The sequence below is a fragment of the Vigna unguiculata genome, chromosome 11 (genome assembly GCF_004118075.2).
Source record: "Vigna unguiculata cultivar IT97K-499-35 chromosome 11, ASM411807v1, whole genome shotgun sequence".
NCBI lineage: Eukaryota > Viridiplantae > Streptophyta > Magnoliopsida > Fabales > Fabaceae > Vigna > Vigna unguiculata.
In genome coordinates, this window is record NC_040289.1 from 2,381,762 (window position 1) to 2,407,294 (window position 25,533).

At 28.4% G+C, this 25,533-nt stretch overlaps 3 protein-coding genes across 3 annotated transcripts; 1 reads left to right on the top strand and 2 right to left on the bottom strand.

The window, feature by feature from the left end:
- The first annotated feature begins 2,274 nt into the window (after positions 1-2,274).
- Positions 2,275-3,072, top strand: LOC114169413. The gene has a single exon (XM_028054554.1). The coding sequence runs from the start codon at positions 2,275-2,277 to the stop codon at positions 3,070-3,072; it is 798 nt and encodes a 265-aa protein (XP_027910355.1).
- Positions 3,073-8,367: 5,295 nt separating this feature from the next.
- Positions 8,368-11,533, bottom strand: LOC114169137 (cysteine-rich receptor-like protein kinase 10). Its single transcript, XM_028054176.1, has 7 exons — positions 10,631-11,533; positions 10,371-10,502; positions 10,120-10,289; positions 9,821-10,031; positions 9,212-9,449; positions 8,972-9,122; positions 8,368-8,828 (listed from the first exon to the last, which is right to left on the bottom strand). Exons 1-7 carry the CDS (start codon positions 10,923-10,925, stop codon positions 8,520-8,522), a joined length of 1,506 nt encoding a protein of 501 aa, XP_027909977.1. The 5' UTR covers positions 10,926-11,533; the 3' UTR covers positions 8,368-8,519.
- LOC114169414 (cysteine-rich receptor-like protein kinase 25) lies at positions 10,959-11,435 on the bottom strand. The gene has a single exon (XM_028054555.1). It carries the CDS (start codon positions 11,433-11,435, stop codon positions 10,959-10,961), a length of 477 nt encoding a protein of 158 aa, XP_027910356.1.
- Positions 11,534-25,533: the final 14,000 nt, after the last annotated feature.

The window sequence follows — 25,533 nt, forward strand, 5'->3', positions numbered from 1 at the left end:
ATTTACTCTTGAGGAAAGATTATTGAAAATAAGTTAAGTGTGAGTCAAAGTCTCAAAGTCGTCCGACATTGGGTACAAAAGTCAAAATTAAACGTTATATAAGATGAAAAATTCATAATCTCCGTTGACTTAATGTTTTGAATTAGAAGTGATGTTAAATATTTTATATTAGTAAGACTAATTAATGTTATATGTATAAAACCACGTCTCTCAAAGTATAAACCATCACAATTCGAATAAATATCCTAAGATCCAATATTTTATTCACCACTCTAATTAAATCAGGAATATAGTTGCAATTATCAATCTTGATCAAGATACACTTTTATCCAGAAATCATGATTCCTAATATATATCCTAAAAATGGTTACATCATTTTTTTTAAAAACACAAAATAGTATGAGTTTTTTTATTAAAATATTTAATTATCTATCATGTTAAATAACTAAATAAAAGTATCATCATAGTTTTATTGTTTTGAAACTTTTTCTTAATTCACTAAAACTTAGATTCTTATTTTCTTTTACAGAAACCAATTTGGTAAAAGACCAGAAACTAAAAACTTCACTTGCAGACCTGTGATTTCAGAATGTGAGCCAAGCCGGCCCGAGCTAAGGATCAAGATGAGTCATTTGGGATCGAGGATCGAAATAAATTGGTTGGGATCGAGGGTTCAGACAAGTTGATCAAGACTGAGGGCCAACTCAACTCGACTCTAGGAAATGGCCAAATCACCTCAACCTTCAGCCACACCGACTAGGCTTGACATTCAGCTTGTGCCAACTCGGTTTGACTTTCGACCTGTGCTGACTCGACTTGACCTTCGGCCCATGTCAGCTTAACTCAACCTTCGATCCTAGCTGACTCAACTCGATTTTCAACCCGAGTCGACTTGGTTCGACTCTAAGCATGAGTCAATTTGTCTCAAATCTGAGCATAGGTCGACTCACCTCAACCTTTGATTGTGCTAACTCGCCTCAAACTTTGGTTGTGCTCAACTTGACATTTGTCTTAGGTTATCTTAGGTCGACCTTCAGCATGGGATGACTCATTTTGACTTTCGATCTGGACCGACTCATCTCAATTTCTAGTCCAGGCCAGCTTTGCTTGACCTCCGGCTCAAGCCAACTTAGCTCCACCCATCAACTAGGACATACTCTTCTCAATCCTCTAATCCGAATTAACTCGCTTTGACTTTCGACCCGTACTGACTCGATTCGATTTTCAACGTGAGTCGACTTGGATCAACCTTTAACCTAACTCGAAGGCATTACGTTTAAGAATTAACTAAAGTCTTATAATAATATTAAATCCAATTTGGTCATCATCCTAACCTACTTTGAAAAGGAGCTTTAGTAGCCTAGACTTATTGACACCTCATTCAATAAACCAATAAAATAAGAATTTATTTAAAAGTAAATCGGAACTAACCCGTGAAATTGACACCTTTACACAATGTAAATATTCCTATGTCAACATGATTTGTTTTTACACGACTAATTACCATATTTAATATTAAACCACTTAAATAAGTGAGATTGCTATAACTCTTGCCTGTTGGTTAAAAGTTATTTTTTAATTATAAACATGTTAACATTGATGTAGTAATTACATTAGACATAAATTTGGTTAAGAGATACATGAGTTTGGTTAAGAAAGACACATAAATATTACTAAACTCGTTAGAAAAACCATGAAGAAAAAATATTTCGAAATATTAAAAGTAGTTTTATTAAAATGTTTATCCACATGTTACTTATCAACATTATAATTGAAAGCCAGAACTTTGAAGATTATATTTAAAAGAATAAAAAAGAAATTCAAAGATTTAATGTCTGCTATAAATTGTAACACTTTTCTGTTATAATTTTAAATTGTGCAAATAATTCTTTTTATTAAAATTATCGTATTCGTTATTGTAAGGTGTAAAACCAAAACTATATTCAGTTTCTGTTCCTTCTGTTATTTCTGTTATAACAGTTACTCTCTTTGTATAAAAACGCCATATGTTTTTCATTCAATAATAAGTTCTACGTCTTTCAGCCATACACAGTGGTTACTCTCTTTTCTTTCTTTATGTTAAATCCTTGTTACGTTACGTTGCCAGCTCTGAGTTCAATATGGTATCAGAGCATAGGTTCGCTTGTGTAATTGTTCGATAGTATAAAGAGGAGCATCGTAGAGAAGTGGTGCGCGGCCAGGAAATAGCACAATCTTCAAAAGTGAAAGGTGTCAAGAAGTGTGCAAAAGTCTGAGGAGTTTTTCAGAATCAAGATGGTCGGAAGTGGAAGCATCATACAAGGAGGCTTACCAATCTTTAATGGTAAGATGTTTGATGATTGGAAGATAAAGATGAAGGCTGTGTTTCAGTTCCAAGATGTGGCAGAAATAATTGAAACGGGTCTTGGAGAGCTTAGCAGCAAAGCTACATACGAAGACAAGAAGAATTATAGGCTGCATCAGAAGTTGGACGACAAAGCAAGGTTCTTGTTGTACCAATGTGTAGATTCACAAATCTTTAACAAGATTTCACAAGCTGAGACAGCAAAAGAGGCTTGGGAAATATTGATTAAGACATATGGTGATGATAAGCACAAGACAGTGAAACTGCAAGCGTTAAAAAGGAAGTTTGAATTTTTGATGATGGAAGACAGCGAGACAGTAGCTCAATACTTGAACAAAATTCAAGAACTGGTGAATGCGATGAAATGTTGTGGTGATAAAGTGTCAGAACAACACGTAATACACAAGGTATTAAGGTCACTTCCTCCTAAATTTGATCACTTAGTGATAACTATAGAAGAAACAAAGAATCTTGCGACACTGGAGATAGAGGAACTCCAACACTCTCTGGAAGCACACGAGTTTAGGATGGATGATCGTAAACACTGCCAAGAACAGGCGTTACAGGTCAGAACAACTTACAACACAAAGGCAAAAAGCTTCAAGAAAGAAGGAAAGCACCGCAAGAAGCAAGAAGAGAAATCTGAAGATGAATCCAAGGCTGGAAAAGATCAGAAGAGACAAGGAAAAGATGACAAGGAGTGGAAGAAAAAAATTGAAGTGTTATAACTACCAGAAGCTTGGGCACTTTGCCCGTGAATGTTGGTATGGTGAAGGTGCCAAGAACAGGCCAAAGAACCAAGCTAATTTGGCCCAAGACGCAGCCTCTTCTGATTCTGATGTGGTGTTACTTATGGCCAAAACCAGTAGCGCAGACTCAGAGGAAATAGCTTCCTGGTATTTAGACTCGGGGTGCTCCACTCATATGACAGGTAGACGTAATTGGTTTATCAAACTTGATGATTCTTCGCAGGGGAAGATTAGGTTTGCTGATGATAGCAGCCTAAATTCAGAAGGTATTGGTCGAGTGGTATTACAGGATTCAGAGGGCAGAGAAGTGATGATTGATGGTGTTCTGTATGTACCAGGTTTAAAGACAAACCTCCTCAGTCTTGGACAATTGTTGCAGAAAGGTTTCATGATGGAAATGAAGGAGAACGGTCTAGATGTTTACGATCAATCGAAGAGACTAGTTGTTCATGCAGATCTCTCAGAGAACAGAACCTTTCGTATTGCAATGAATACTCGAAAACACCAATGTCTAGCTACAGCAGTGAACAAGGATGAATGGATATGGCACAACAGGTTTGGGCATCTGAATTTCCAACACTTATCAAATCTAAGTGCGAAAGATATGGTCAATGGGCTTCCACCGATCAAGATTCCAGAAAAGGTGTGTAGAGAATGCATACAGTGCAAACAGACTAGGCCAAAGTTCAAAGAATATTCGTCCCTACGAAAGCCACTGAGAAACTAGGAGCTGTTTACTCAGATGTTTGTGGTCCTATGCAAGTAGAAACGCCTAGTGGGAACAGGTATATCCTCACGTTCATAGATGATATTACTAGAAAAATGTGGATCTATCTAATCAAAAGGAAGAGTGAAGTGTTGTCAGTGTTTAAAAGATTCAAAAATATGGTGGAACAAAGTGGGAGTAGCATCAAGGTTCTAAGGTCTGATGGTGGAGGGGAATATACATCAATAGAATTCAGGGAATTCTGTGAGAAAGAAGGGATTGTTCATGAGTTCACTCCTCCATACACTCCTAACATAATGGAACTGTAGAAAGAAGAAACAAGACCTTGCTTAACAAGGTTAGGTGTATGCTGAAAACCAAGAATATGCCAAGGTTCCTGTGGGGAGAAGCAGCAAGTACAACAACATATGTGCTGAATCGGTCACCAACAAGAAGACTGAAGTTGATGACACCTGAGGAAGCTTGGACAGGTGTCAAACCTGACATTTCACACCTCAAGATATTCGGGTCTCTCTGCTACAAACACGTCCCTGATGCTTGGAGAAGAAAGCTGGATGATAAAAGCACACCCTAAGTGCTGATTGGCTACCATGAGACAGGTGGCTACAAATTATATGACCCCAAATCAAAGCACGTGTCCACTAGCAGAGATGTGTATGTGGATGAGTCATCTAGTTGGGACTGGACAGTGGCAAGCACGAAAGACACCAACGCTCCAAAAATCGTTTTAGGAGAAGAAGAATCTACAGATAAAAACATCACTGATTTGGCCGTGAGGAAATAAGGACGAAGATCACAGCCACCATCATATCTTCGAGACTATGATATCACCCACGATACTGTTGTAACCTCTGACGGGAATTTAGTGCATTCTGCACTAATTGCTGAATCAGAACAAATCACATTTGAGGAGGCAGCACGGGATGGTCACTGGTGGCGAGCAATGGAGGAGGAGATTGACTCCATTAAAAGAAACAACACCTGGGAGTTGGTAGAGTTGCCTCTGAACAAAAAGCCCATTGCTCTCAAATGGATTTACAAAGTCAAGGTGAATGCTAGTGGTGAAATCGTGAGGCACAAGGCCAGGCTCGTGGCGAAAGGTTTCTTGCAAAAGGCTGGTATAAACTATGGAGAGGTTTATGCACCAGTAGCGAGAATTGAAACGGTCAGATTAGTAGTGACTTTGGCAACAAACGAGAACCGAAGTCTGCACCAACTAGATGTAAAATTTGCGTTCTTGAATGGTCCCTTAGAGGAAGAAGTATATGTGCAGCAGCCCATTGGCTTTGTGCAGGAGACTGATAAGCACAAAGTATACAAGCTCAACCAGTAGTGGCACTCTCATCATGCGAAGCTGAATACATAGCAGCATCTGAAGCTGCTTGCCAAGCAATCTGGTTGTGTTCTCTGTTGAAAGAACTGGGAATAAATTAAAGGTGTAAACTGAGGTTATTGGTTGACAATCAATCAGCCATAAACTTGGCAAAGCACCCTATCTCTCACGGAAGGAGCAAACACATCGAAACAAAGTTTCATTTTATCAGAGAGCAAGTTTCAAATGAAAAAATGGTAGTGGAACATTGTAAGTCAGAGGTGCAGTTTGCGGACATTCTGACGAAAGTATTGAAGCATGCAAGGTTCAAGTTTCTAAGAGAGAGTATTGGTGTTGTAGATGTATCTAGTTTGGTTTGAGGGGGAATATTGTAAGGTGTAAAACCAAAACTATATTCAGTTTCTGTTCCTTCTGTTATTTCTGTTATAACAGTTACTCTCTCTGTATAAAAACGCTATCTGTTTTTCATTCAATAATAAGTTCTACGTCTTTCAGCCATACACAGTGGTTACTCTCTTTTCTTTCTTTACGTTAAATCCTTGTTACGTTACGTTGCCAGCTCTGAGTTCAATATTCGTAACATTTTTATCCTTTTGACCATTATCATTTACTTTCCTTTAGATTTCTAATATCCAAATTAGAGTGAAGATTCAATTGCTAAAAAGGAATCAAAGCATCTCATATACTTCTCTTCATTACATTCACACAACTAATGCAAGGAAAGTATGACTCATGGAAAAAAAATTGAAATAAAGAATATTCAAAAACATTACTTTCCGTACTTGAACACTCATGTGACTTAATGGATTATAAAGTAATTAAAATTGACTTGCATATACATCACATATGTTTGTATATAACTAATTGATTTCAAAATATCAAGTTCTGGAAAAGTAATTATAAAGTCACCTTTTAAACTTAGAATTATCATTGTATAAACATAACACCTATGTGACTTAACTTTTCTGTATTATATTTTTTTAGACTTAAATATATTTTAGTTTCATTTCAAAATTTTAACCCAATTTAGTTTCTTAATTTTAGAAATGCGTGGATTATTTTAACCAAATTTTGTTAAATTGAACAAAGATACTATAAGGAGATCATCTTATGTGAACTCCATTGCACAAGGACTAACTTAAGATCTTTAGGATTAGAAACTTATAGAAACTTGGAAAAAAATTAGTAAAAAAAGGTGGGTTGGAAAGTGGTTGAATATCCAGTTTGGACAGTTGTTTATAAACGTCAATATCTCGATTTGTATAACTCCAATTGAGGTGATTCAAAAATGACGTGAAAGTTCAAGTTCTGAACTTTAATTTAGACTTAAGAATCATTGATTTTGGGTGAGTAGAACAAGAGTTATGACCATGAGATAAATATGAGCAGAATTGAGGTTTTTATGATATTTGGGTGAAGAAGAAAGAAGAAGAGGTGAATATGAAAGGTGTAAGGAAATAATCACTCTTACCAAATGAGGCAACACACAAAGGATGGAAAAGTCCTCTGGTATAGCCAATGATTCTTAAATCATTCAAGAACTTAGTATAATAACTCTCACTAAGATATCACTAAGATAGAAGAGATCAACTCTAAGATTTCTGAATAAAACTCAACTTGTTTTTCATTGATAAAAAATGTTCAACTTATATAGAGGTTTTAGCCATTAGAATTATAAAAGACTCATCAATTGCAATTACATCTCACTTAAAATAACAATAATTCACTATTGTAATTGAAATTGTGTTAACCTAAAAGCACCCAAAAACATTCAATTATGCCTCTTGCTCTCCTAAAGACGGAACACTGAATTGACAAATGAACCTTTATTACAACTTAAAATAAATTAATTGATTAACCCAAAACATAATTTGGTTAACCAATTTTACAAAAGATTGAATCATTATTTAAACAAATTAATAATTTTTAAAAAAATTACAACAAAATAGTACATTAATTATTCTCTATTTGGACAATGGTGTTATTCGCTACCATGATTTTTCTTCTTTAAAATTTGGACTTCTATTCAAATACTATTCACAATACTTGTTGAAAAGTTTTTTTTTTTTTTTTTTTTTTTACTTTTCTTATTCTAACCATTATCATATTTCCTCTAAGCCCTTTTTTCCCTGCACATTGTAAGTCCCATCATCATCCCTCAAATTCGTCGTCGTGCATCCCTTCAAATCAATGGAAATGAACACTCAAGTCACTCGCTCATCTATATGTTGAAATAGCACATTCCTATCTAGAAACGACCAAAGCATTACTGAACCTAATATGATTTAGAAAATATAGTTTTTTATATTATTTTCTAATATTTTAAATTAATTTATCTTATATTAAGTAAAAGCCTTTTTGTTTTGCATGCACTTTCCTTTTTGTCAGTGCTCCTTTGTTTCTGCCTTCTTCCATCGTGACGCAACAGAGCCATTGAAGATTACACCAATGCTTTTTTAAAATATATCCATTTAAATATATAATTAACTTTATAAATATTTTGAAATTTTAATTGATAAAGTAATATTTCTAATGAGATAAAATCATATAATTACTACTTTTACTCATTCAATTGCTCAATTAAAATTACCAATTAAAACTTAATTGATAAGTATTAAGGATTTAAATTGTCGATGGATGTAGATCCAATATTTTATTCCCCACTCCATTTAATTCAGGAATATAAATTTCAATCTTGATTAATATATTTTTAATCTGGAAATCACGATTATTAATGATAAATCCTTAAAATGAATGCAATTTGATTTGTTATAAATATTTTTTTTTAAATTACATAATTTTTTTAAAAGCAACAAAATAGTGAGATTTTTATTAAAACATTTAATTATTTCTCAAGTTAAATAATTGAAAGTATCATCATAATATTATTGTATTGAAACTTTTTCTTAATTCACAAAAAGTTAGATTCTTATTTTCTTTCACAGAAACAATTTGGTAAAAAAACCAGTAACTAAATATCATCATTAATGTACATTCCCACCTTTATATTTCTAACATCCAAATTTTTCTTGTAGCAAATGTGATATCATAATACATCAAAATGAAAAACTGTCTGTTTTGCCAGAGCCTCTACAAGACATGATATACATGGGATTAGCAATATATATATATATATATATATATATATATATATATATATATATATATATATATATATATATATATATATATATATATATATATAAAAGGAGATGATACTTTTTGTCTTATTCAACACAGTATAGGGTCAACATGCTGACCAATGATTTCAGAAAGTTGCCAAGTCTTCATCCGCAAATTATTTGGTCTTCCATTTCTTATTGCTTTTGAAAGCATCAAAGGAAAGAGGTTTTCTGAAAGTTTCCATCACCTTGGAAAAATGTTAGAGACAGTTACATCATTAATGGAAAGATTCTTGGAACTTTTTGAAGTAGATGTGTCATCTAAGGTCATTCTTCCTACTGAAAATGCCGGTTGGTTAGGTTTTGGAAGAGACATCATGTCACTTGCTAGCATTACAACAACAGTGGACATTGTTGGTCTATCTGCTGCATCTTCTTGAACACATAACAGACCAATGTGCATGCACTTCGCAACTTCACTCTCCACACAACTTTCCTCCAACACTGGATCCATTAGTTCCAAACACTTTCCTTCACACCAAACTTTCCAAGCCTGCAAGTAATTGCAATTTTTTTAAATCACATAAGCTTAGTTAACATTGCTGAAAAATTAATGTCTTGATTTACATGAGATGAAAGAAAATATAGAATAAGATGCGAGGAAAGATTGAGTTTATATTTATTCTAAAAACTCACATATAATGTAAGACTTTGACCACATTCTGATAGATAGAATCCACTGTTCTTTTTCCCACATATGATTTCCAGAACAAGAACTCCATAGCTGAAAACATCAGATTTCACCGAAAACAATCCTTCCATAGCGTACTCTGGAGCCATGTATCCACTAAAGGAAATCAATAAAATTTTGTTATATTTGATATTGAAGTATATGTTTAAATTTACAGATTTATGTTTGGTATAAGTAGAACTTACTATGTCCCCATTACTCGTCTGGTATTTGCTTGGTTCTGGCCTTTCTCAAATGATCTTGCCAATCCAAAATCTGATATTTTAGGATTCATTTCATCATCTAATAAAACATTGCTAGCTTTGAGATCTCTGTGAATAACTTTGAGTCTAGAATCCTCGTGAAGGTATAAAAGTCCTTTTGCTATGCCATGTATAATGCTTAATCTTATTTGCCAATCCAGCTGTCTTTTCTTTCTCTCATCTGAGAATATACACACATTATGAAAAGCTAAAAGATGTGTAAATTTTGTTGAGTATGAACTATAATAATTGGTGCTACCTACTACTTGTGTACAATAAATGTCCTGTATACGTCCTAACTACTTTTAGTCCCACAGATAGCAGCACCATTTGACTTGTTTCCATAGACAACAAGACTAATTATGACTCATTATTGAAGAAACAATTGAAGCAAGGGATGCCACATAAACACTCTTATCCAATGAAGCTACACAAGAAGCAATTTTTTAACAAATATTTGACCAGTTTTAGTCGTTTTTTTACTGTTTGTAGTTATCTGATAAGTTTGAACCAAATGGGATATGGTTTTCTAAACCAAAGATAATAACATACCAAAGAGGTGAAAGTCGAGACTTGAATTTGTCATATACTCATATACAAGTATCTTCTCTTTGTCCTCCAAGCAGCATGCTAAAAGTCTTACAAGGTTGCGGTGTTGCAATTTAGCTATAAACGTTACTTCATTCTTGAACTCTTCTGACCCTTGACCAGAAGTTTCTGAGAGTCTTTTCACTGCAATTTGTCTTCCATCTGGTAGAACTCCCTGATAAAAGATCGGATAAAGATAAGGCTAAAGCACAAAGAAAATGTTAGAAGTAAAAATCTATGCCATAAATTCCTAGTCTATGTACCTTGTAAACGGGGCCGAATCCACCTTCCCCCAGCTTAGATGCTTCTGAAAAGTTATCAGTACTTTCTAGAATTGTGATTAATGGGATTGTAGAGATATCTGGATTCAGTGTTTCCTCAGTTTGAACATTGTGATATGATGATAGACGAATGGTCTCAGGAAGACGCCCACCTACGGTGAAGAAAAGTTTTTGAGTATGTGAATTAAGATAACTTCAAACAAATTCTACCATGTTTTGTTAGAGGAAATTACCAGTTTTTCTTCCACTCCTAGTTCTTTTTCTGAACCAGAAGCAATAAACACTGAAACATAGCAAAGCTACTGCGCCCAGCACGCTTAAGCCAATGATCAATAGTTTTGCCTTACCACCACCCCTTTCTTTGGCTGTAACAACAATATAAAACAAGCACACTTGTTTTTAAGACAGATTTTCAAGATTTAACCAGACTCATATATAACAAAATTAGTGTAGTAGTGTTAGAGAAGAAAAAAGCTATTGAATTTAGTGTCACCTATTTGAGTATCAGGCACAGGAACAGGAGATGCTGGATTGTGAAAAAGGTAGAAAATGTAGTCATCATACTTTATGAGACAACTTGCAGTGGAAACTTGCCACCCCAATTTATGCTCACAGCATTTGGGAACTTTTGCTAACATGGTCTCCAAACACTCTCTGCACCCTTCACTTGTGAGATCTCTACTGCATTGAACCAAGCCATACCTTCTCTGAGTGGAACTCAAATTGAAGCCATCCATATAGTACAACTGGTTGGTCTCCACAGTGGCTTTTCTGATCAAACTTCTCATAAAAGCCTCACCCTTTTGAATCTCTTCCGAACTCTACACATTTTTTGTTCCAGTATGATTCCATGACGGGTCAACCGTTACATTCCCAAAGAAGTTCTCATTTGAGTACCTTAAGATGCAGAAATCGTACCATGTAATTGCAGATACCCTGTTGGGGCAGCGCTGAAGAACTTCTCTGGAAGCAGTGGACACACAGAACTGACAAAAGTATCCAGAAACATCACCACGGCAATCATAGAGGCCATACACAGCAGCATCTGCACCAGAGGTGTTGTTGCCAAAGCTGTTGTGGTTATAGCCTTTGCTTGTGGCTGCATCTGAGGATAGCCATGAGAGGACACTGTTAAGGTTGTCTTTGTATTCAGTGCTGAGAGGTTTTGGGGTGGTGGAACTGCAGTCATCTCCCACATAGTTGGGTGATTGTGCCTCTGTAAGAAGTGGTTTGAAAACAAGAAAAAACAGAAAAATACAGGAATATATTGATCTCAAAATCAATTGTTTTCCCTCCATGGAAAGTTTGTGGATTTGGTTTAGTGAATATATGATAAATGAAAGATACGTGAAATGAAGTATTTGGATTTACATATCACGGGAAGTGTGAATTTTCAAAGGTATTTGGTCATACAAAAACACACACACATATATATATATATATATATATATATATATATATATATATATTAATTGTGCATGCTCTAAGCAGAAAATCTTGTGATGATGAAGAAAAAAGTTGTGTTTGGATGTTGAATGTTCCGTGACTGTAGGTAAATGAAAGAGAAAATACACTGCTATAACAGTACTCTCTGCCACACTTTTATCACCAAACTAAACCGTAAGTTATGATACCTAACAAAAGAAAAGTCAAAATACTTCTTCTATCTCATAATATAAGTATATTTAAGGTTTTTTCCAAATATGTTAATGACAACAATAACTATATTATTTATCAAAATAATTTCACTTTCTAAATAAATAAATGAGTTATCTGAACTGCAAATTTTAGAATGAAGTGATTAAGACATCATAGATCTTTAACTACTTGTTAGTTAAGCTGATTCATGATTATCTCATTTATAAATTGACAAGAGAGTTGTAACTTCTCTCCATTCTAAGCATGAGTCGTTTTTTATTGTCCCCTAATTTTATAGTTTCGTAACTTCTTTCACACATTTGAAGAACCTTCTTGAATACATTTTTAGTGTTATATATTATTATTATTTTGTAATACTCACACTTAAAGTAAATTATAAATAATTATTTTTTATGAAATTTAAGTGTTTTAAAAGTTTGATATTTTTAACCTAATACTACTAGAAAATATCATATTACACACAAAATTTTATCCAAAAAAGTCATTGATAAAATAATATTTATTGATGAAAATTTAGTTGACACTAAAACAAAATTTATCGACGAATTTTAAGATTTTAGTTGTCGACAAATATTTTTGTTAATAATGAATCCATTAGTAAAATATGTCACTAGTGTAGAATTTTTATTATTGATGGATATTTTGAATAATAAATTTTGTCGATAGAATAAATGCCAAAATATTTATTATTACATTTCGTCAATAAAATGGACGTGAAAGTTTTGCTTAAGTGTTGACTTTGTCATTGTAAAATCTATAGATAATGAATTTTGTCAGTAAATCTATTGGTAATGATTTTTAAAATATTCATCAACAAATTCATTGGTAATTGAATTTTTAAGAACTTGTTGATAAAATTGTTTGTAGTTGTATTTTTTAAATTCATCGGATGAATGCCAATTTTACTACCAAATATAACAAAATATGTATTATAGTTAAAATATAAATGAAGAGAAGAAAAGAAGAAAAGAAGAATGAGAAAAATAGAAATAAGAGAGGAAGAGAAAGGGGGTAGGAGGAGGAGGTAGTAACAACAACGAGAATGATGGCATCGACAATGATAGTGATGAAGGAGAACAAGGAGGAGGAACAAGATAAAGAGAAAAAAAAAGTGGAGGAAGAAAAGGCGAGGAGGAGAGGAAATAGAAAATAACGATATTTATCAACAAAAAAGACTTTGACAATAATTACTCAAAAATAATTATCGATAAATTTTTTACCGTAACAAATTACTAAATAAAATTTCTGATCACTTAATAAAATTTTAATTCTATTCTGCTAATAAATATTGTTAAACAAACATATTTACTGATGAACTTTTTTATTGTCAGCAAGCTAATGATAATTTTACTCTACTGACAAATTTTATCCTTTAGTAAATTCTATTTTTTTTTGTAATGTAAATATTTATGTTATAAAGTTTATTCAAGTAACAAATTAATAACATTAATATCAGTAAATTTTAAGGTGAAATATTATGTATTATTTTTGAACAGTTAAAATATAAAAGTATAAAGATAACAAGCCACAAAATATTTGGGTTAAAAAATTGTTTCAATTTTGAAAATGTTTTGGGATAGCAACATGCTATTTTATCTAATGTAATTGCAGAAGATAATTTTGACATAATAACAAATATTAATTAACCATTTGTTCCATATGGTAGTTTGCTTTGTCCTCAGGTATCTCTTTGTTCTCAGTTGAGCATTTGATTCAAATCATTTTCAAAATGGATATTCCCTGTGAGTACTAAGTCAAATATCAATTAATAGTCTTCTTCATGAAATTCAATAATCCATAATGGTGGGAAGCAACTACAGTACTATGTCATAATTGCTTCTTGTGTGCTCTATTCTCATCATTTTTTCCAATCCATTTCTTTTATAAATGAACTCCAACTTCACATTTAATACTTTTAGTTAAGAAATTTAAGAAAATAATTATCATCATAAACCACTAATCTATATCTAGAATTATTATTTAGCATGAACAAAAATAGGATTATTTATCAATCCACAAAAAGAATTTTTACTGTTTATAATTAATTTCTGATCCAATAGCACTGTTCTTCTAATTTTTTCTTTTTAATTTTGTTTCTCGTTCTATACTCGAAATGAGTAAGATATTTTGTGAGTCTATTAATTTTTAATTTTTTTGTGTTGTTTTTTACTAAACATTAAAATTATATTATATTAATATTTTAAATATTTTTTTAATATATTTTAAAATGTCAAAATTACTTAAAAATATATTATATTAATATTTTAAATATTTTTTTAATATATTTTAAAATGTCAAAATTAGTAGTAATCAATATAAAAATACAGTAAAGCAATAGAAAAAAAAAAAACAGCAAAAAAAAATCCAAATTCGATATTTTGCATAGGCTGAGCGTGGACCATTTTTCTAGTGCATTCGTTATAACAGGACTGCAACATTTATGTGAGTAGGTATGTTGATAGATTTGTAGCTAAAACTCTATGGTTCCTATTATCTATAAGATAATATATATTTCATATATATATATATATATATATATATATATATAATGGGTAAATAACTTGTTTATTATATAATAAATGTTTATATGTTTCATTTTTACTACAATAAAAGAAATTTAAATTTTGATATAAAAAATTTAATTTTCTTAGATGTTTTGAATTTCACTAATAATTAAAATAATTGAACATGTATTTATTTTTGTGAGTATACAATTTCATATATTAATTATGATTTATTGAAGTAAAAGATAATCCATTGTTGTTAAGAGAAGTATCATACTTTGTTAGACATTTACATGTATGTAGTTTTATAAGCTTTAAATTAAATGTGTAAGCCCATTACTTTAAGGATTGGGTGCAAAATCAATGCGAACAAATTATGTACACAATACAATATGACATTTTTTTTATTTAACAAAATAATTTTATAAAATTGAATTTCTTGCATCCCAAATTCTAAAATTAGATTTCTTATTATGATATTATTGTGAAGACACAAGTCATTACAAAATTATTTATAGGTGGAAATCGTTCAATCTTAAGTAGCATATATGTAATTGGATTTTGTGATTACATACAAGAGAAATTATTTATATTTAAACCTATTAGACCTAGAGGTTGTTTTGTTGGAGTGTGCTTGATTGTAATGGTTTGATTTAGAAGCAAAAAAAAAAAAAAAAAACCAATTCAATATTTCAGTTTTCTAAATTCATTGTAAATTAATTTAATTTAAAATAGAAAACATTTACCTAAAATATCAAATATTTTATGTAAATTATTATTATTTAGCTAATAGTGGTGTAACGAGAATATTTTAGTTGTTTTTCCTTTAATAAGACGTTTTGTTTAAAGACTTTTAACTTTTTATCTCTTTCACTTTATCAATTCCAATATTTTTAGTTTTAACTTGAATTTCTATGTTTTGAAAAATTATAAAGAAATTGTATAATCATATAAATTATTTATCATAAAACTAAAACATAATTGACATATTGAAAAATATTTATTTATTATAAATTTTAATTTATATATAATTTCTACTTTTAAATTATATATTTTTATAATTTTAGTTGTACATGTACTTTCGTCTTGAATTCATTTTAAGTCAATAAATTGTGTTGACTAATTCAATTTTATTTTATTTTTTTCTTTTGGGTATTGAATCGGTCTGCGTCCTAGTTGCTTGTTTGGTCGTCTTAACTACGGGGAAAATGTCAAACTTTGTAATTGGTGATGTGAATTATTTTCAAGAAATTTAATAGGCAATTAATATTAAAGCAATATGGCACCATGCAATATATAATTGTGTTGTGTATTCATGAGTTTTATTCACTATTTTCTCAATCCACTTGTTTGTTTTGTTAGTTTTATATTTTGTAATTAAGGATTTTAATTACGAAATATAAGAAATTAATTGTTATCCTTAACTAATAATTTATTTATAGCTATGTATTTATAACTACAAGAAAAAACTCTTGAAGCTATATATGACAAAAATACTTGTGTCCGTAGGTATTTGTAAAAAAAATATTTATTGCATATCGTTGGTATTCGTGGGTATTTATTATCCTCGAATAACATGTAGCAAGTATTTTAATACTCATTTATAAACGGGTCAGATACAGATATCATATTATTTGTACCCAAGGATATCCGTAAAAAATGAAAATGAAAATTTGTTTTATGTTTTTTAAGTTAAATTTAATTAAAATTATATTTTTATTATATTCAATTCAATTAAAATTAAAATTTAATTTATATTTAATTTTATATTTTTTTGTAATCTATTACATATTAAGAAAAGAAGATACCACCAAAATTACTACAATACCCATTTTCTTTTATTGACACGTGTCATAGAAATTAGTTTTTTCGTCATTTTAAAACTCTGATACAAAAGGACCCGGGTTCAAATCCTACAAAATTCAATTTGTTTTTATTTTTTCATTTATTTTTGATTTCAACTATAATATTAATTATAAATGATATTATTATTTGTATTATTTTTATAAGTATTAGTATTTCTAATTATTAATAATATATTATTATAATATTATTTATAGTGATAGTAGTAAAATTATAACAAATATTAATATTCTATGTTACTATTATATATTCTTACTATTAATATTATTAACATTATTAGTAGTAAAGTTATTATTCTTATTTGTAATATATAATATTATTATTATATATTTTTGTTAGTAATTACATCTCAATTCATGATAAATTATTTTTTTGTCTTAAACTTAAAAAAATGTATATTCATAAATATATGATTAGTTTAAAATTTTATTCCAATATTTCATTATTGATGTTCATACCCATTCAAATTTGAAGGATTTGTCGATCATTACTGAATTATGTCAATCTTTGACAAAAACAAACAAATTAAAGACATTTTACTTGATTAATTGTCTGATTTATTTTATTTAACTGTTAATATTTCATTTTCTATAATGAAGATTATCAAAACAAAAATCGGAATAAGATGAAAATGAATTTCTTGAATACAATATGGTTATTTACATTCAAAAAGGAATAACCGAAGATTTTTTATTCCGAATAAATTATTGATGAGTTCAAAATTTTTTACTATATAATTTCAACTATAATATTAATTATAAATATATTATTATTTATATTATTTTTATAAGTATTAATATTTCTAATTATTAATAATATATTATTCATAGTGATAGTAGTAAAATTATAACAAATATTAGTATTATAATAATAATAATAATAATAATAATAGTTATTATTATTATATGTTACTATTATATATTATTACTATTAGTATTATTAACATTATTAGTAGTAAAATTATTACTCTTATTTGTACTATATAATATTATTACTATTATATATTTTTGTTAGTAATTACATCTCAATTTTTATTAGATTATGATAAATTATTTTTTTGTCTTAAACTTCAAAAAAAAAGGTATATTGATAAATATATGATTAGTTTAAAATTTCACTCCAATATTTCATTGTTGATATTCATACCCATTCAAATTTGAAGGATTTGTCGACCATTATTGAATTATGTCAATCTTTGACAAAAACAAACAAATTAAAGATATTTTACTTGATTGATTGTCTAATTCATTTTATTTAACTCTTAATGTTTCATTTTCTACAACGAAGATTATCAAAACAAAATTTGGAGTAAGATGAAAGATGAATTTATTGAACACAATATGATTATTTACATTCAAAAAGGAATAACTGAAGATTTTTATTCCAAATAAATTATTGATGAGTCCAAAATCTTTTACTGTATGATTTCAACTATAATATTAATTATAAATAATATTATTATTTTTATTATTTTTATAAGTATTAGTATTTCTAATTATTAATAATATATTATTATAAATATTATTTATAGTGATAGTAGTAAAATTATAACAAATATTAGTATTATTATAATAATAATAATAATAATAATTGTTGTTATTATTATTATATGTTACTATTATATATTATTACTATTAGTATTATTAACATTATTAGTAGTAAAGTTATTACTCTTATTTGTAATATATAATATTATTACTATTATATATTTTTGTTAGTAATTACATCTCAATTTTTATTAGTTATGATAAATTATTTTTTTGTCTTAAACTTAAAAAAAAATAGGTATATTGATAAATATATGATTAGTTTAAAATTTCACTCCAATATTTCATTGTTGATGTTCATACTCATTCAAATTTGAAGGATTTGTCGACCATTATTGAATTATGTCAATCTTTGACAAAAAACAAACAAATTAAAGATATTTTACTTAGATTGATTTTCTAATTCATTTTATTTAACTCTTAATGTTTCATTTTTTACAACGAAGATTATCAAAACAAAATTCGGAATAAGATGAAAGATGAATTTCTTGAATGCAATATGATTATTTACATTCAAAAAAGAATAACTGGATATTTTTATTCCGAATAAATTATTGATGAGTTCAAAATTTTTTACTATAAATTATTTTGGGTCCTCCAAAATTAATTGTCAAGATCTGTCACAGGTTATTACTATCAACTATAATTAATAATCATTATTACTATCAACTATAAATATTATTATCATTATTATTAATTATAATTATTTCTATTATTATAGTAGTAATATTATTATATTACTATTATTATTATTAAGAATTATAATTATTATAATAGTTATTATTTTTATTATTATTGTTTTTATTATTATTGTTAGATACACATTTTTAGGGATGTCAATAGGGCGGGTAGGGTACGGGTAGTAGTTCCCCCATACTCTACCTGGTGGATAAATATTTGTCCCGTATCCGTACCCATATTCGTCGGGTACCCGTCTATTTTTTTCATATTCGCAAGTATCCACAGTTACCTGCAGATATTTACAAAATTCTTTAAGAAACAAATATTTAATCATAAATTCAAATAAAATAAAATACATCATTGTCATAAATTTTAAATAAAGTTCAAATAAACTCAAGTTCATACAAGTCCAAATAATTATAAAAATAAATATAAAATAACGTTCAATACAATGAAAATTCTTTAATTAGTGTTTTGATCAATAAACTCACTTTTTCCGATTGATTCTTGAAAAATAAACAAAGTAAACAAATAATAAAACTCAACTGCCACGTGTTAAGTATTCTTATTTTGATTCCATCATTTGACAACAAACATACCATAAACGTCACTATTTATATAGGGTTTGATGTATATGTCCAATTTCAGAGAAAGGAAAGAGAATAATGTCAAGGGGTGTACCTAAAAGAAGACAATGTACCAATATACTTTTATTATTAATATTATTACTATTTATAGTGATGTTATTAGTATAAGTGCTTTTTTTAATTATAAAAAAATGTTATTATACTAAATACTTATGCTAAATAGATTTTTAATCTTTTAAAATTTTTAAAATTTATAATTTATATTGATATTATTATTATTTTAATGGTTAAATAAATATAATAACAATTATATTATTATTCTAAACGTATTTGAAATAAATAAAAAAATGTGCATACACGCACGAGTCATATACTATTATAATTATTTTGTAAAATCAATTAACTACACCATATTGTGATATTAATTTTATTTATTATATTTAAAACTGAATTTACAAATTCATTTCATTGATAATAATATTTACAACAAAATAACCTAATTTTCATGATATTTATTATTTTATTTTTATATTATTGTTATTATTATCAATTATAACTCTAATTATAGTTATTATTATTATTATCAGCTCTAATTATAATAATAATTTATTATTATTATTATTAACTATAATTATTATGATTAGTATTACTATCAACTATAAGTATTATTATTATTATTATTATTATTATTATTAACTACAATTATATTTAAATATACATGATATTATAGTAAGTGATGATAATGTAATGTTATTAAGTTATAATATATAAAATAAAATTATATTTATTAAAAATAAAGTGAAATATATCAGAAAAGATGAGAGAATAACTGTTGATAAACAGAGAAAAAGAGAAGAGCATGGATAAATGATTTTATAAAAAAGTTTGTAAAAGTAACTGTCAATTTTCAAAAAATTTATAAATAATTATATTTTAAAAGGTAAAATTGGTATTTGAAATGTTGACACAAAAGAGAAAATCCTCTTTATATATTGTTATAGATTATTATTATTATTACTATTATTATAACTAGAACTATAATTATTATAATAGTTATTATTATTATTATTATTATTGCTTTTATTATTATGTTTACATACACATTTTACTTTTACTTACTATCTATGAATCATCTTTTAGTTACTTGACCCTTTTATTTGTTTTGTTGTTTATTTATTTATCTCTTTATATATGTAGTTGTATTATATTATTTTTTTTATCATTACGCGATATTATTTTAGTGTTATTATCATTATCTATTATTATTATTGTTACTATTATTATTATTCTTATTATTATAGTTAAATACACATTTTACATTTATTTACTACGGGATCATATCTCAATTACTTGCATCTTTTATTTGTTTTGTTGTTCATTTTATTTTTATATTTGTAATTATTTGAATTATAAAAATAGTTACTAAAATTATTAAAATGATAAAATAGACAAATAATTTTTATTGTGAATAACTATTTTAATTTAAAAAATAATAATGAAGATGATAAAATTATATAAACAAAAGAGGACACAACAAATATATATATATATATATATATATGTATATATATCTTTATATATGTAGTCATTGTATTATTATTATTTTTATCACTACGAGATATTATTATAATGGTATTATTATTATTATTATTACTATTATTATTATTATTATTATTATTATTATTATGATTATAGTTAGACACACATCTTAAATTAATTTACTACGGGATCGTATTTCAATTACTTGTCATTTTTATTTGTTTTGTTATGAATGTATATCTTTATATATAATTATAAATTATTATAGTTGACATTAGCCTTAGTGTTAGCATTAATATTAATATTAATATTAATATTTATAACATAAATATTATTATTATTATTGATATTATTATTATTATTATTACTATTCATAATGGTGTTATTATTATAAGTGTGCTTTTTTTTAATTATAGAAAATGTTGTTATACTAAATACTTTTGTTAAATAGAGTTTTAATTTTTTAAATTTTTATAATTTATAATTTATATTAATATTATTATTAGTATTTTTAATGGTTAAATAAATATAATAACAATTATATTATTATTCTAAAAAATTTAAAAATAAAAAAAAGTAAAAAAATGTCCGCTCAATTAATTATATTATATTGCAATATCAATTCTATTTATTATATTTAAAATTGAAATTATTATTGCATCACTTAAATTTACTATTTCATTGCTTGAATAACAACATTTACAATAATATAACTTAATTTTCATAATATTTCATTACATAATACTTTCACTATTTTATTATTTAATATACAAAATAAAACAAATATATGTCCCGTGCGTACGCACGGGTCAGTATACTAGTTTTATTTTAAAATATTCGCAGGTATCCATAAGTATCACAATTATTTTTAAAATACTTGCGGATATTTTTTAAATGGATACCCGATAATTAAACGGGTGGGTAACAAATAAATTGTTTTGTTGTGGATAGCACTATCCGTACCCGACCCGACTTGTTGTCATCCATACTCTGAGCTTATATAAACATATAGTAATTGATTTCTAATCTAACTAGTTTTAAACCCGCCGCAAGGGTTAATATTTTTTTTATTTTTTTACGTTAGTAAATATATATTATATTAAGAAGAATTTAATGGTCAAGAAAATAAATAATAAATTATTTATAAATTTATAATTAAGTATTGAATAAAATCATCATACAAAATTTATTTATACATTTAGAAAGTCAATATGTATGTAAAAAATGTAAAGAATAGACTTTATAAAAATATAAATAACAAAGCATGTGCAAAAAATATAGGATAGACTCTCTAAAATTACAGAAATGATATATGCATAAATATGTAAAGTAGACTCACTAAAACTACAATTGAGTACATGAAGAGACTGGTCTAATGTGTACTGAACTTATCTTATCTTTGCATCAACAAATTTGTCTAATATGTGTTATTAGAGTTGTCTAATCAGTATATGTGCACATTTACCTAATATGTATTGTTAGACTCATCTAATCAATGTATGAACAAACTAATCTAATGTGTATTGCAAGACTTCTATAATTAGAGCATCAATATAATTGTTTAATGTGTATGAATAAACTTGTATAATATATATTGATAGACTTATCTAATCAATTTATGAATAAACTTGTCTAAGTAGTGTATTAGTAATTACTATTTTGTTTAATTAAACTTGTAATATTAAAAATAAGGTTTAATTAGTCGGATGGTACCCACTTTCGTTCAGATGTGTCAGTTTGGTTATTTTTATGAATTTTTGTAATAACTATGAGTTTTTGTTATTTTTATTTAAGTATCTGAATTTGATTGCTATTTTTACATACATTTCTAAACATATTTATCATTATTAAGGTTTCAATTAAAGTATTAAATATATTTGACAATGTTTAAGAACTAAAATGATAAGTTATTTAAAAGAAAAAGTATGAAAACGTATTGTTTATAATATATTAAATATTAAATAATAGAGTTAAAAAAAATTATTCAAAGAAATAAGAGTAAAAGTAAAATATATTTTTCTAAAAAAAATAAATGGATAAAAGAGTAAATATATTATTTTTTGGAATAATATTATTTAAAAATATAAAAGTTAACTATATTTTTCTAAAAGAAAGAAATGGGTAAAGAGTAAATATATTATTTTATGAAATAATATTATTTTAAATAATAAAGTTAAAAGTAAAATATTCCAAACACTTTTTCCTTCTCCCACGAATTACAAAAGGAAAAACTGAAAGTGAAGAAAAAACTAAACATAACAAAGAAGAATCACATTCAAATCAAAATCTTCTAAAATTAGCATTCCAAGCATATTGAATAACATGCATCACACACATAAATTACACATAGATAAAATTACAAACGCCCAAAATCTAGAAAAAAAACTATCAATATATTCTCCTCTTCTACCTCTAAAGATGCCAACACAATAAGAAATATTGAGACATACCCTAGCAAATAACTTGAATAGCATAGGAAACTTTGTCAAACGGACTACGAATAATAAAGAATTTCTACACAACAAAATCAACACTTGTATTATGCATAGATTTACTAGATGTGTTACCTGCTAATCTAACGTAATTTTTATGTATGTAACACCCCATTTGCGTGTCATATTTTCTATTACACATGTAGTTGAATGTCTACTGAACTCTATCTAGCAAATCGTCTAATTAGTAATAATGAAGTGTATCGTCTAACAATTATCCAAGATTTTACATACACAAAGATATTTTCATTCCTCTTTAATAACTGGATTTTTACAAAATACATATATACAAATTTTGCTACAACACTAAGACAACATTAGCATTTGTCTATTGCCATACATCTTCAACTACAACATCGTCTCGTGTGCCATACACAAAATAGCATAAAGCATACAAACATAACATGCTCGTGTGCCATACACACAATAGCATAAAACATACAAACATAACAAATTGGGTAAGCTAATAGAAAAGGAATAACATATAATGTCAAAATAAGCATATAATTCTCCAAATAATTCCATTGTCCACCATTAGGATGACAAAGATATCCGTGTATGCGGATAAAATTTGCGGCAGATAGTTAATACTCGTGGGTATTTATTATCCGTGGATAATAGATAGTAGGTATTTTAAGACCAATTTATAAACGAGTTGGATGTGGGTATCATACTATCTGTACCCGTGGATATTCGTTACCCAAAAAATTAAAATTAAAATTTAATTTATATTTTATTAAGTTAAATTTAATTAAAATTAAAAATATATTTTATTAGATTAAATTTAATTAAAATTAAAGTTAAAATTTAATTTATATTACATTTTATTTTTTTTCATAATTTTATTTAAATTTTGTTTAAAAAAATTATAAAATATATATCTTTTTAAATATTCACGAATATTTTTTAATACATGATGGATAAATGGGTAGGTAACATGTGAATTTTTCTTTTTGCGAATCGAGTTGTGGGTGGGCACTATCTGTGCTTGACCCAACCTGTTGCCATCCCATCATACAAAATCACTAATATGCATTTTCTATGTGATATCATGAGTTACTTTTGGAAGATTAGGGCAATTGGATTTGATTTAGAGATTTTGTGCCTATCATACGAATCACCAATAGATTTGTGGGCTAAACCTTATACATGAGTTCTACTCACCCAAGGAACTAAGTCCTCTTATATGATAGGGTAAGTTCTTATCTACCATTAGAAGGCATGGTCTTTATTTCATATATATATATATATATATATATATATATATCCTTTTTCCATAATTATATAAATTTTTTTGACTCTCATCACTTAATTATTTTTTTTACATGAGTCCAATAACTAACAGAGTCAAAATAATGTCCTTAAATCTCTATTCAGTACTCTTTCTAATAGCATACCACGTAGTGATTTACCCTTGAAATTACTACACAACATATCATATGGAACAAGCATTCAATCATCAAAATAGATTTAGACTACTGTCCATGCTCTACCCAACCAGAGTATATTTTTTATAATAAGTCTCAACCCTTCTCAAACCTTATTAACAGTGTTCTTATGGGACCGAGTTGTACTTCACAAGTCTCGCGTACTCTCTTGATGTTGGGAAGTCCGGTGAATCTTCTGGCGTCAAGGGGTTGCGGTCTCTTGATGTTGGGAAGTCGGGTGAATCTTCTGGCCTCAAGGGGTTGTGGTCACGGCGCAGGTGTGCCTGCAAAAGATACTCCGATGCCAAAGTCAGTGTTGAGTGATGTCAGTGGTTACAGAGAATATTTAATGCGTAATCAATGCATAGGGTAGTGTGCTATTTATACCCTTTTTTACCTGTGGGTCCTACCTGGGATGGGCTTTTGGCCCAATATTCCCTTCTTGGCTATTCTTGGATCCAGTGCTGAGGGGGAAATTACCAAGAGATCCCTCAGGGGTAGGCGGTACCCGGTATTCGGTCGTGAGAGTGTCTACGGATGGTAGGTTTTCATCTTATTGGTCGAGATGGTTGCGTCATGGGTTTGGATTGTCTTGAGTAGGAGTACTTGTGGTGCAGGATAGGCGGCCTAGGGAATTTGTTGCCGTGAAGACCTCTTGTCCGTGATGGGGATGTTTTGGAAAAGGATGCGGCTTCAGAGGTTCGCTGGTGGCTGCCTGGGAGAGGAAGGGCATTCTCTAGAACAAGGTACGTGATCCGTAGTGTGTTTGGTGGTCGCATACTTTGGGAGGGGATGTCTATCGAGCAGTGTGCGGCCTGGGTGCTCGTTAAGGGTCGCATGTTGAAGGGGAGGTAGCCGATACAAGGTGTGTGGTATGCGGGTTCATTGAGGTTGCGTGCTCAGAGGCCGAGGCCGTGCACTTTGGGTATGGTTGGGACAAACAGATTCCAATAGATTTCATCTTCATGCCCTTGACTCTACTCAGCCACACATTCCTCATTCCTTTCATCTTATCGATGTAAAAAACTCTTTAAACAAACTAAATTTAAGCATACAATCAATCAATTTTAGAAAAATAAATAATTCAACATATTAAG